General features: G+C 40.9%; 1 protein-coding gene across 2 annotated transcripts in view; it reads right to left on the reverse strand.

The window, feature by feature from the left end:
- Positions 1-10,559, reverse strand: part of Kdm4a (lysine demethylase 4A) — a 47,128-nt gene extending 36,569 nt beyond the window's left edge. The window contains exons 1-5 of one of the 2 annotated variants that reach the window (XM_047553234.1): positions 10,430-10,559; positions 7,625-7,792; positions 5,187-5,362; positions 2,352-2,466; positions 86-279 (exon numbers count right to left, since the gene is read on the reverse strand). In XM_047553234.1, coding sequence (XP_047409190.1) covers positions 86-279; positions 2,352-2,466; positions 5,187-5,362; positions 7,625-7,762 — 623 coding nt within the window. In that variant the 5' untranslated portion in view covers positions 7,763-7,792; positions 10,430-10,559. Of the gene's footprint in view, positions 1-85; positions 280-2,351; positions 2,467-5,186; positions 5,363-7,624; positions 7,793-10,132; positions 10,218-10,429 lie in introns of those variants that run through there. The other variant, XM_047553243.1, reaches the window with a different exon arrangement.
- Between the last annotated feature and the right edge of the window lie 1,815 nt (positions 10,560-12,374).

Raw genomic sequence — 12,374 nt, forward strand, 5'->3', positions numbered from 1 at the left:
CAGAATCCACATTTCAACCTGCTCCAGAGGCTTCCAGTGTACATTAAAGGCGAGAAGCCCTGTGCCAACTGTGGGCTGACTTTACCAGGACTTTGGCTCTCCGAAGTGCAGGTAGTTGATGCTATACAGGTCCATGTCTTCTGTATGCCAGGCAAAGGAAGTCTTCCACATGCCAAAGTACAGGTATGGGGTGTTCACACCCTCGATGGTGATCCCACTCTCCTTTTCCACCAAATCTAGGATGGTCTTCAGCCGGCCAATGTTCCACTCATCAACATGCTGCCAAGGAAATGACAGTCCAGGGTAAATTACAATTGAACATAAACTGAAGTTATGAACCTATAAACCATAGAGAAGGCCTCAGGTGAGCCTGTCATCTCTGATCAGCACATAAAAAAATGTCAAAACCACAGGTCAGGGGTGCACACCTGTAATCCCAGTGACTTGGGAGACTGAGACAGGAGGATTACAAATGGAAGCTAGCCTGGACAACTTAGAACAATCTCAAAGTAAAAGAGAAAAAGGACTGGGGCTGGGTGCAGTGGTGCTCACTTGTAATCCCAGCAGCTCAGGAGGATGAGGCAGGAAGACCACAAATTCAAAACCAGCCCCAGGCAACTTAGCTAGACCCTGAGAACTTATTGAGACCCTATCTCAAAATGAAAAAAATAAAAAAGGGCTGGGGATATGGCTCAGTGGTTAAGCACTCATGGGTTCAATCACCAGTACCAAAACAAAAAGCAAAAAAACTGAATCCCTCACTCACTTTCAGAGTTACTACTGGAACTGACACCATCATTTCTCCAAAGAGATTTAAGCAACACAAGATAGGTAAGATATATAAGGAGGTGACAGTCACCAGACCTAAACCCCAGGAGGAAGAGTTTTAATAGAAGATGAAGAAATTTAGATTGGATTAGTTAAAAAAAAAAAAAAAAAAAAAAAAAAAAAAAAAAACCATTGGAATTAACTGTAGTAATTCATGTCTCTCTCTCTCTTTTTTTTTAATGGTGCTAGGGATTGAACCCAGAGCCTTGTGCATGTGAGGCAAGCACACTCTACCAGCTGAGCTATATCCCTAGCCCAATTCATGCCTCTTTTAGCTTCAATTTCCACGGGGCAAAGACTTCATAAAAAGTCTATGTTTTCCTTTCCCTGAGTTGTACTCAGCTAGAAGACCCCCTCCTAAAACTAAGTTCCCAATTACTGTGTCCTGGTTTTGTACTTCCTCATCCAAGATCTGTAGGCATCAATCTGTCATTCATGCCTAGAGGCTTGACTCCCCACCATACCACAATGTTATTGTCAACAAACTTATAATTCATTTTGTAAGTATTTTTTAGGTTGATGATGGACCATTATTTTATTTATTGATTGATTTATATGTGGTGCTGAGAATTGAACTCAGTGCCTCACGTATGCTAGGCAAGCACTCTACCCCTAAGCCACAACCCCAGCCCTAGAATTCACTTTTGAAATCCTCTCCTTCTGATAATTTACAAAAACATTAAAATATAAGTAATAATACCTGAAACACCCTAAAATTTTTTTAATCATCCAAAGGCAGGTTCAAATATTCCCTCTTCTACTGTATCAAAGCAGTTCTTGTTTGTTTGTTTGTTTGTTTTTGGTACTGAAGATTGAACCAAAAGATGCTCTACCACTAAGCTACATTTCCAGTCCCTAGCCCTTTTAATTTTGTGATGTGGTCTCACTAAGTTGCTTATGACCTTGATAATTGCTGAGACTGGTCTTGAACTTGAGATCCTCCTGCCTCAGCCTCCATAGTCACTGGGATTACAGGCATGTGCCAAGGTGCCTGGTACCAATGCAGTTCTTTATGCAAAAAACAAAACAAAACAAAACTATACTTCAAGCCAATGCAACTGGTTAAAATAGCTTTTGCTACAGAATCCTGTTTAAGGGTTTTGAAAATCTAAATAAAGTTTCTCTTCTTAAATATACACCCCTTTCATTAGATTAGTCAGTGATCTTTTTTCTGCAGAAACCACACAGCTCCTCCCCCATCATTTCATTTTCCCTGAACCATCCCACCCTTTCAAGAACTCATCATCTACCACCCACAGACTTTGCTAACAGTCCTTGAAAAGAACACCACATCACCTAATTCACATGCAGAGTGGGAGAAATAAAGTTCAGTCACATGCAAAATTATGCTAACAATTAAGGGAGCTCAGCGCATCAGTTGGTGGTACATCATTCATTTGTTCTTCCACCCATTCACCAACTCACTTTTAGAAGCCTACTAAGTGCTGGGCAGGAAAAAAAAAAAAGTATTATGTCATAAAATTTCAAATATGCTACACAAAAGGCTTCCAAAGGAGCTTCACCTTTTCATACAGAGTACCATTCACATCTGCGCCATAGATTGGAGGATTGAATGTGAGATTTTTCCAGTATTTCCGCTCAAGCTCTTCAAACTCACTATAGCGTGGGGTACAGTACCTTTCAAAGTAAAAAACAAAAAACAGTGTTAGCCACTCACTGGGGACTTAATTTGGTATTATGAACAGTGTAAGACACAATCCCCTGAATTCCCTGTTTCCAGGACAGCAAGACATTTCAAATGAACAAGACACAATCCTGGCCTTCAAGGTTCTAATATACAGTTACTCCCTCAATATCACTTCCATGAACTGGACCTGGTGAAACTTGGAGAAGGAAGGTCACATAAGCAGTGACATGAACCCATCTTCCTTTACATACATGATAACCTCTACTCACTGAAGACAAGCTACTTAAACTACACCCTGCTTGATTCAGGAGTGGCCTGGTCAACAGTGAGAAAAAGGACTTAAAAACTATAAAGAACCACAGAGCACACATCCATAATTTCAGCAACTTGGGAGGCTGAGGCAGAAGGATCTCAAGTTGAGAAGCCAGCCTCAACAACTGAGGGATGTCATAAGCAATGTAGTAAGACCCACTCTTAACAGAAAGGGCTGGAAATACAGCAGCTCAGTGGTACAGCACTTGCTTAGCATGCATGAGGCCCTGGGTTCAATTCCCAGTACCATAAAAATAATAATAATAATAAAGTTATTATGTGGCAATTTAAAAAGAATACACTAGACTTACGAACACAGAAATGTGGAAAAAGTAATGCACTGTAACTAGAATGGAAAAAAATATTATGGAAATATTATGAATGGATAAAGATTAGAATTGAAGACCAAATAAAATTGTATAGAGATAACAGGAATGAGTGAAAACAAATCTCATTTAAGTAGTACCTTTCATTTCAATGTTAACCTAATGAATAATAAATTTTATAAATTCATGTGTTTAACAACTCCCTTGCCTTCTATTGATGTGTTTTATAAATTTAGGTTTTTACGTAAGATGTTTTCTTAAAACTGGCTGGACACAGAAATAGAAATCAAAGATAAAAATCTTGTCATATATAGGGTGGGGGTTGGGGGGTCTATCTTGCTTATCGAGCACTTGGCTAGCACTACGAGGCCCTGAGTTCAATTCCCAGCACTGAAAAAAATATATCACAGTAAAGGGAGTAGATATAGAGTTGTTTATAAGAAAAAGAAATGCTGAGCACAGTGGTCTATGTAATCTCAGCAACTGAAGAGCTTGAGGAGAAGGATCACAAGTTCCAGGCCAGAAGACCATATCTCAAAATAAAAAATAAAGGGCTGGGGATGTAGTTCAGTGGTGGAGAAATTCTGGGTTCAATCCCTAGTATTGCAAAAAAGAAAAAAGAAAAGGAAAAGAAATATATTGAGATTAGAAAGTCTAGCAGGTACTGACAAGCAGACATAGGAAGCTAAAGACCCTGGAGGAACCCTGTGTAAGAAACAGAAAGCAGGTAAATTTGGCTCCACAGCACAGCTAAAATCAGATAAAAAGTATGACACAGCCTTTCATCTGCAGAGCATATCACACTTCTTCAACATGCTTTTATGTAAGTTCTCTCCTTGGCCAACAGGGTGGCCAGCAATGTAGATGTTTTAAGCTTTGTCAATAAAACTGGTATGACCTCCATTAGAATTGTGACAAGTCAAATGAAAAGAAGGCAAAGGGTAGAAATAGAAAGAGCAAGACCTCCTAGAAGAGGAAGATATGATAAAGCACATGAAATGCTGCCACCAGAAGTGTGAGGACTACCAAGACAAAGACTTAGATCTGGGCTGATTCTCAGCAAAGGCACACTTAGTTGTCAGGGTGAAATTAAGACATGAGTAAATCAGAAAGGCTCAGGAAATAAAGCAAGGGGAAGGAGGAGGAATCCCTCATGGAAATCCAAGGTTGAGGAGCAAAGTGGAAAGTGGAAAGATTAAGTAGTAGTCACAGTCAATTGAGGGAAACACAAAACGCATTTTCTAAGAGTCTGAGGCAACATGACAGCTAAATGTTAAAAAGCAGAGAAAAGGGGCTGGGGAGATAGCTCAGTTGGTAGAGTGCTTGCCTTGTAAGCTCAAGGCCCTGGGTTCGATCCCCAGCACCCAAAAAAAAAAAAAAAAAAAAAAAAAAAAAGCAGAGAAAAGCAACTGAAAACAACTGTACAAAACAAACACATGTTCAGACAAGAATAAGCAGGTGAAGAAGAATGGAATGACAGAAAACAACAACCAGGTTGGTAATTATTTGTTCACATTCTATTACTGTCAAAACAGAAATCAGATAGCAGCTAACAGGTAGTGAGGAGCCTGCCTATGACCAAAGACAGAAGATAGCACAATGAACTAAAACGAATAAAGCCACTTTTTGATAATCAGGTGGCATCAATACACCTCACCAAAAAGCACCTTTCAAATCACCTTCAATGTTCTCTTTTGCAACTATGCTATTTAGCAGCACCCAAAAAGTTATTCTATTTCTAGGGCAGGGGGTATATAGCTCCATAGCAGAGAACTTGCCTAGCATGTGCGAGGACTGGGTTTGATTCCCCAGCACCACAAAAAGTAAATTTAATTTTTAAATTATTCTACTTCAGATGGGAAAACAATGGGTCCACTTTATGCAAGATGTGGAAAGGTTTAGACTATAACACAGCACTGAGAGAGGAAATGCTTCCACAGAAAGAGCAAAAAGGGAGACAGAAGCTAGAACTGAGGAAACTATTCCTCAGTCGGACAGTAGCGGTCTTGGAGACAACTTCGAGGAAGAGACTCTAGGTCTTTGATGTTAAAACAGAAAGTGTTTCTACTCACTTATCACTATTGGCAATCTTGCGGAACTCTCGAACAGTCATGGCCTTCTTCTGTATGTTATACTGAGTAAAGAGGCCAGACTGCCCCGTTACCAGTTGCTGGATGGGTGCAGGGATGACCAAGTCATCAATGTCATCATAGGATGCTCGTGGCTTCCACTCTTTTGGAGGAACAACCTACAGGAAACACAAGAAAAAAGGAGACAGATAAGAAACTGAAAAGTCAAAGAGATCAGCAGCTGTGTAGTCTGCTACACAAACAGGCACTTTGACTAGAAAGTGACTTTGATTTACCGACACTAACCCAAACACAGGAAGACACACTGGCATGCTAAACCTGACTCGGTTCTGCCACTAACTAGCTGCCTAGTCACAATGACTCTTATTCTCAGATTAGGTATCTTATCAGGTTGAAAAGTTGGTTGTCTCTCAATCTAACAGCTCAAGGCTCTTTAAAAAAATTATTTTTACTTGATTTGGCTAACTCTACACTCATGGAGATTCCTTCTCTTGCACACCAGATTGCAGTCTATTTATGAAGTTTAACTTTTTTTTTTTTTTCTGGTACAGGGAATTGAACTCAGGGGTGCTTAACCACTGAGCCACATCCTCAGCCCTTTTTTGTATTTTATGTAGAGACAGAGTCTCACTGAGTTGCTTAGGGCCTTGCTAAGTTGCTGAGGCTGGCTTTGAACTAGCACTCCTCCTGTCTCAGTCTCTCGAGTTGCTGGGATTATAGGTGTGTGCCACTGTGCCCAGCTAAAATTGATATTCTTAAAAACTCAATCTTGAAGCCAGGCACAGGGATATATGTCTACAGTCCCAGCTAATTAAGGGAGAAAATTGAAAAAAAAAAAAAAATGGTGGTAGGTGCTGGGGATGTAGTTCAGTGGTAATGTGCCCCTTGGTTCAATCTCCAGTACCACCCAAAAAAAAAAAAAAAAAAAAAGCTAATCTTTAATACTTAAATAGAAATTAAGGTGTAATACATTGCATGGTGTGTTATGTTTTATGTAAGAAGGGACAAAACAAGCACACGCATATATATGTGTGCCAAAATTTGTATACAGTAACACAGGAAGGATATACATAAAACCATGGAGAAAGAAATGGCAAAAGACTTTATGTTATCTACTAGCATTTTTTTCACCTATATATTATCTATTCCAAAAAGTAATAAATTAACATGAGAAAAAAAAGATAAGTCACATCCATAAGTGAAGAACACATATTGTTAAAAAAAAAAAAAAAAAAAAGAACCAACAGAGAAATACACAAGGCATGATCCCATCCTCTTTTAAAAACAAAATGCAATACTGTATGTGAGTTTATTTGTGTGAGCAGAGAAAAAAGATGTGGAAGGAGCTAAAAACACTGATTGCTTTAAGGAGATGGTATTGGAGAAGGCAGATAAATTAATCTTTTCTTTATATATCTTTGAATCACTTGTAATAACAAGCATTTTTGGTTATTTTTTATAATCTAAAAATGTATAACCAAAAAAGTTAGTATGTTGCAAAGTTGTACTGCAGGTCATGTGGCTCCTGTTATTCAAACCCAACAGCAGCCATGTCTGCATAGAAGAATAAAGATGGAGCTATTCTGAGTCCCTGTGGAGGTAGCAGGGTCTAAGACTGTTCTCTGCTTTCTAATCAATGTCTTTGCTTTCCTTTTTTCATGAAAAAGTAACATATATGTATGATTGGAAATTCAAACACCATAAAACAGTATAAAAGTTTCCACCTGGCTCAGACTGAGTCCTTTGCCTCTCTGTTTCCTGAAGATCATTCCAGAAATGTAATCTTCAGAGACTCAGAAATTTGATTTTTGACAGAAAACATGAAAGACTGATTTGACTGGGAAAAACAACTGATTTAACTCATAGGGGGAAAAGTACAAACCAGAAACCAATTTCAAAGTGCAAAGACCAGAATCAGAATACTCATATTGGCTGGCCAAGTGCTTCTCTCCCCTAGAAGAAAATCCAAATTACTATCAGTGTTGGATGAAACTGAAATGAAATGTGGCACAAACAGTCACACGTTAAAAACCACTAAAGCATCCAGCTCCATTTGAGGAGAAAGAAGCAGGGTAGGGGGCTGGGGAGATAGCTCAGTCGGTAGAGTGCTTGCCTTATAAGCATAAGGCCCTGGGTTTGATCCCCAGCACCAAAAGAAAAAAAAAAAAGAAGCAGGGCAGCCAGGTGTAAAGACACTGGCTCTTTAGCTGCCTTTTGTGAAAATTCCAAGCAACTCTCCTTCTACCTAACAACACAGATTCTTCAGATGTTAACAACAGAATTAACTTGCAAATGAAACAGCATACACTGAAGTCATTGCCCCACCCAACTTTCAGCAAGACCCAATTCCGGCCTTCATTTAGGAAAACTTTTGCGGCTGCCTTGTCACAAAAGCTATGTGGAACAATCCTACTCCTTACCTTAGCCAGCCCAGCACGATGAGCTCCTTGGGATTCAATGTAGGCAATATATCGACTGAAGTTTCGGAACTCTTCCATGGTTGGATAAAAAGTCATTATCCGAGCACTGGGATTCAGGGTTTCAGATTCAGAAGCCATTTTCCCTCCTTTTTGAGGTCAGTCAGGAATCTGAAGAGGCATAAAATTATATAAAATGTAAAATTAATGCTTGGAATGACAGTGCTGAAATAGTAACTCATAATGCAGAAATTTTGAAAAACCATTAAGACCACACACCTAGAAACTGCCACTAGGTAGGAGTTATTTAAATGAACTTGAAGAACAAATAAAAAAGCTTTTGTTTAAAAAGAACCTGATGGGCTGGGGGTGTGGCTCAGGGATGTGGGGATCTGGTGGTGTGAGGATTGCCTGGCACTGGGTTCCTTCCTCAGCACAACATAGAAATAAATGAATAAAATGAGGGTATTGTATCCATCTACAACTAAAAAAAATTTAAAACAAATAAATAAATAAAAATAGTAAAATAAAAAGAACCTGATGTATCAAAACTGCATGTATTCTCATTTAAGTAGAGACATTGTTACAACTAAAAGGGAAATTATTTGGTTATTGGTCCAATCTAACAATACAGTTAACCTGCCCACATTTTACCAGATTTTTTTAAGTTACTCCCTTATTTATACCTTACTAATCTTTTCTCAGGATAGTAAACATAATGTAGTACATAATCTGGTTTTTTTTTTTTTTTTTTGCAATACTGGGGATTGAACCCAGGGCCTCCTTAAACATGGTAGGTACACAAACACTGAGCTACATCCCCCAGCCTTTCTTTTTTTTTTTTTTGAGACTAGGCTGCCAAATTGTCCAGACTGGACTCAAACCCAGATTCTCCTGCCTCAGTCTCCTGAGTAACCGGGATTACAGGAGTGTGCCACCACACCTACAATCTGATTTTAAAAGCCACCTATTGGCTCTTTTCTAGGGCATAGCTTTAGAACAAGATCCTAGAGTCCTAAAAGTTGACTTGGCTACAAGATTACAAAGCTTAAGGGTTAAAAAGTATTACTAACATGATTTATAATTTTGAAATCTTACAATGAAGTTGTCTCATATCTAAACCAAAATGCAGTTTCTACAATACTTAAGGAAGATAAGTTCAATTAATTTACACCCAAAATTCAAAGGACAAAATTAAGCAGGCAATAAACTAACAATATAGAGCAAACTTCATAACTGACTGGAGAAAGCAAAATAAAAATTTTGTTTTTAGATGAGGACTCAGCTAAGTGGTTATATCTCCACTGCTCAGTAGTACAATATACCTCAACTGAAAAGGGACAAAGCATACCAGCCAAAAGGAGCCAAACTAGTATGTCCTTTCCCTTACTGAACCTCCTCATCAAGAGCCCACAGTTCTGCCCTCCAATTTGGGGCCTAAAGGAATGGCAGCTCAGCTACATGGGAGGAAACTGCCTCCAATCTACCAGAAAGCTAGTAACAGACTGAGAGGACAGTATGGAGCAAAACTGTCTTAAGGTGGGAGAGAAGACAAACCCTTCTATCTGTAACTGAAAGGCTTCCTTCCTTCCATTCCACCCCAAATAAGACATTTCTGGCCAGGCACTTTTATGAACTTTGCAGAAACTTTGCATGGCAGGCATACTATTATCCCTGTTTTACATACCAGGAAATCTACTTACAGTCCATTCCCAGTGCACGTTCCATTATTTTGTGCTACCTACACTATAATCTCCATCTAGACTAAGTCTTTGGCAAATGTGGATCCAAGTGTGGAGGAACCTGAAGCTTACCCAATTTGGGGGACCTTCCTTTATATATACGCGTGTATATATGTAAAAAATCCACAATCTTTTTTTTTTTTTTTTTGCATTTGCAATCTTACAAAAGCACATAGTCATCTGAATACAGGATTACAGCTCCTCCCCTGAGGCTTGAAAGGGACCATAATGGGGCTTCATCCGCCTCCGGCCCTGTTCATCTTTGTGTGTCAGAAAGGCAGAACAATGCACAGCACAAAGTGGGCACTTCAGTTAAAAAACCGAATCTTCAACTGCACTTCAGTTGTTCATCCCTTCTTTAACCCTAGGGTTCCTTTTCCCCCAACCTATTCCCTAGGGAAAACTCCCAGTCCCTGACACCCTCTCGCATCTAGCAACAAAGCCTAGTGATTCAAGAACACCGGTCCAGAGTCAAAACTATGATTACAGATCCGGTCTCTGCCATTTATTAGCTATGTAACCTTGGCTGGGTGAGTTAATGACTAGGTCTCAGTTTCTCCACCAGTAAAATGGGGATCCCAACGCCCTGCCCTGCAGGGTTACTATGATTAACTCAGATGATGCAAGCGAAACGCTGGGCCTGGTACTTAACCACTCCAAGAAGGCTGCTGTTGCTAACAACTTCAAACTTCCGCACCCACTCCTCGCACCCGCTCCCGTCGGTATCCCTCCAAAGACAAACCCCGTTCCCCAGGTCCCCGAACCTCACCGCTTAAAGGTACGGCCCCTCCCGGCCCCGCCGCCTAGGCTAGTGAGGCCCGGCGGCAGGAAGAAGAAAATAAGGGCCAGTGGATCCGCCCCCCTCTCCCGATGTCTATTGGCCACAAGAGATTAGAAAGAGCCAATTTCGGGACTGATTTCAGAGGCTTCTTCTCCTATTGGCCTAAAAACGTGCCGATCACTTGCCACAGAAAGAACCACCCCACTGCCCCTCCCCCACTAAAGATCACGGTCACGGCAAAAGCGGCAACAAAACTAAAGGAATCCAAAACCCCATGGTTCTCACCTAAAGCCCAAAGCCCCGACAGGGCTCAGGCTCGTTCTCTGCTGTCGCCACTAGGCAATCCTACCGCTTTGCCAGCGGACGAAAGACGAAGCTCCGCCTCCTCAAAAAGTCGGCTTCTGCGCAGCCGCATAGCACCCTCAGAGTCAACCAATCCGAGGCGGGCCACAAGCCTTCAAACAGCCAATGAGCACACGCTGCAGGCTCCTCAAAGTCCGGGAATATTAGTCTGCTCAGCCTATGAGCGCCGACTCCGGCTGTTGCCAGGAGGAAGCACCGTGCCACTCGGGACCAAGGCCACTGAGCATCTCAGCTGAATTGCGGAGCTGGCCAATCATAGGCGAATTTAGGTCCCCCCATAACTAATCAGGGTTGAAAAAGGCGAGTACCGAGAAAGGGGTAGGTGGGTAAGGGCGACAAAGGTATTATAGGATGTTTCTAACGCAAGGGTGGGCCAAAGTTTTCTTGTGGTGAGCAGCCCCTTTACCTACGGTGAAAAGTGATGTGAACCCTAGGGACAGCTTCCGAAGTCAAGAAGTCCTGAGAAGGTGACCAATTTGTCCTGGCTTGTCGGGACCGTCTTGGTTTTTAAAACAAAGCTCTACGTCCTTGGAACCCCCTTGCTCACCGGAGAATCGGAGAATCGGGTCAGTTCCTGAAACAAGAAACCCTGGGGGTCATTAGGATAGCTCCTGAGGGAGGGTATCCTTAGGGTCATTAAAAAGCATTTCCTCCGTGAGCAGTGATTTGGGGGTCATTAGGAGCAACTCCCGGGGCGGAGAGGGGGATTCCGGGAATCATTAGAAGCACTTTTGGAGGGCGAAGGGGTTCCTAGAAGTCAATAGAAGCAGTTCCTGAGGGATAGAGTCGCATTAAGGAGTTCCCAGATTGTCAAGGGTGATGGGGAAGGAGGCATTACAGGATATCCTTATAGGTCAAATAGGAAAGGAAAATACCCACAACAGACGTATAAAAAATGTACAAAGTTATCAATGAATGAGTAATTTTGTAATGCACTGGAAAGGGCTTTGTGGATTCAGACCTGTGTTCAAAACCAGACTCTCCTTTGAACCTGGGTTTTCATATCAGTAAAATGGGGGAAAAAATACTATCTTGCAGAATTGTTGTGAAGATGAGAGTTAATGAAAAGGAGATACTACATAGAATGTCATGATGATAGGGTATGGGCCAGTCGTGATTATCCCCTAGGACTAGGCACATACTTCCAAAAACACAAGCAAAAGTTTGTTTAAAAAAAATAAAAAGGAGCGAATGGTCATTGAGCAAATGATCAATGATAGACAATCAATAGTCTGTCCTTCCTTCCTTTTCTTTCCTTTTCCTTCCTTCTTCTTTCCTTCCATCCTTCCTTTTTCTTTCTCTTCTTTTTTTTTTTTTTTTGTGGTGCTGGGGATTGAACCCAGGGCCTTGTGCTTGCAAGGCCTGCACTCTACCAATTCTTTTCTTTTTAGTAGTGGGAACTGAACCCAGACATTTTTAATTTTTTTTTTATGAAAAATTCAAAGCCAGCCTCAGCAATTTATCGAGGCCCTAAGAAACTTAGTGAGACCCTGTTTTAAAAAAATAAAAGGAGCTGGAGATGTAACTCAGTGGTAAATTTCCCATTGGTTAAATCTTCAGTATTCATTCTCCCACCCTGCAAAACAAAGGATGGGAATGTAGCTCAGTGGTAGAGCACCCCTGGGTTCAATCCCCAGTAACCCCCCCCAAAAAAAAATGAATGACAAATGATATGAGGTAAAGTAGTTAGAAGTCTAATTGGCAGGTAGTACATGCTCAACAAATGTTAGCTTCAATGGTGAATGATGTTGATGGTAATGACACAGAGAACTTAGCAGAGCCTAAAACAAGAGATCAGTATACTCATTCTTGGACTTTGCTCACATGTGTACACTACATTCTATACCCTAGCTCAGTCCTTTCCCCT

The sequence above is a fragment of the Sciurus carolinensis genome, chromosome 1, assembly GCF_902686445.1.
Source record: "Sciurus carolinensis chromosome 1, mSciCar1.2, whole genome shotgun sequence".
Taxonomy (NCBI): domain Eukaryota; kingdom Metazoa; phylum Chordata; class Mammalia; order Rodentia; family Sciuridae; genus Sciurus; species Sciurus carolinensis.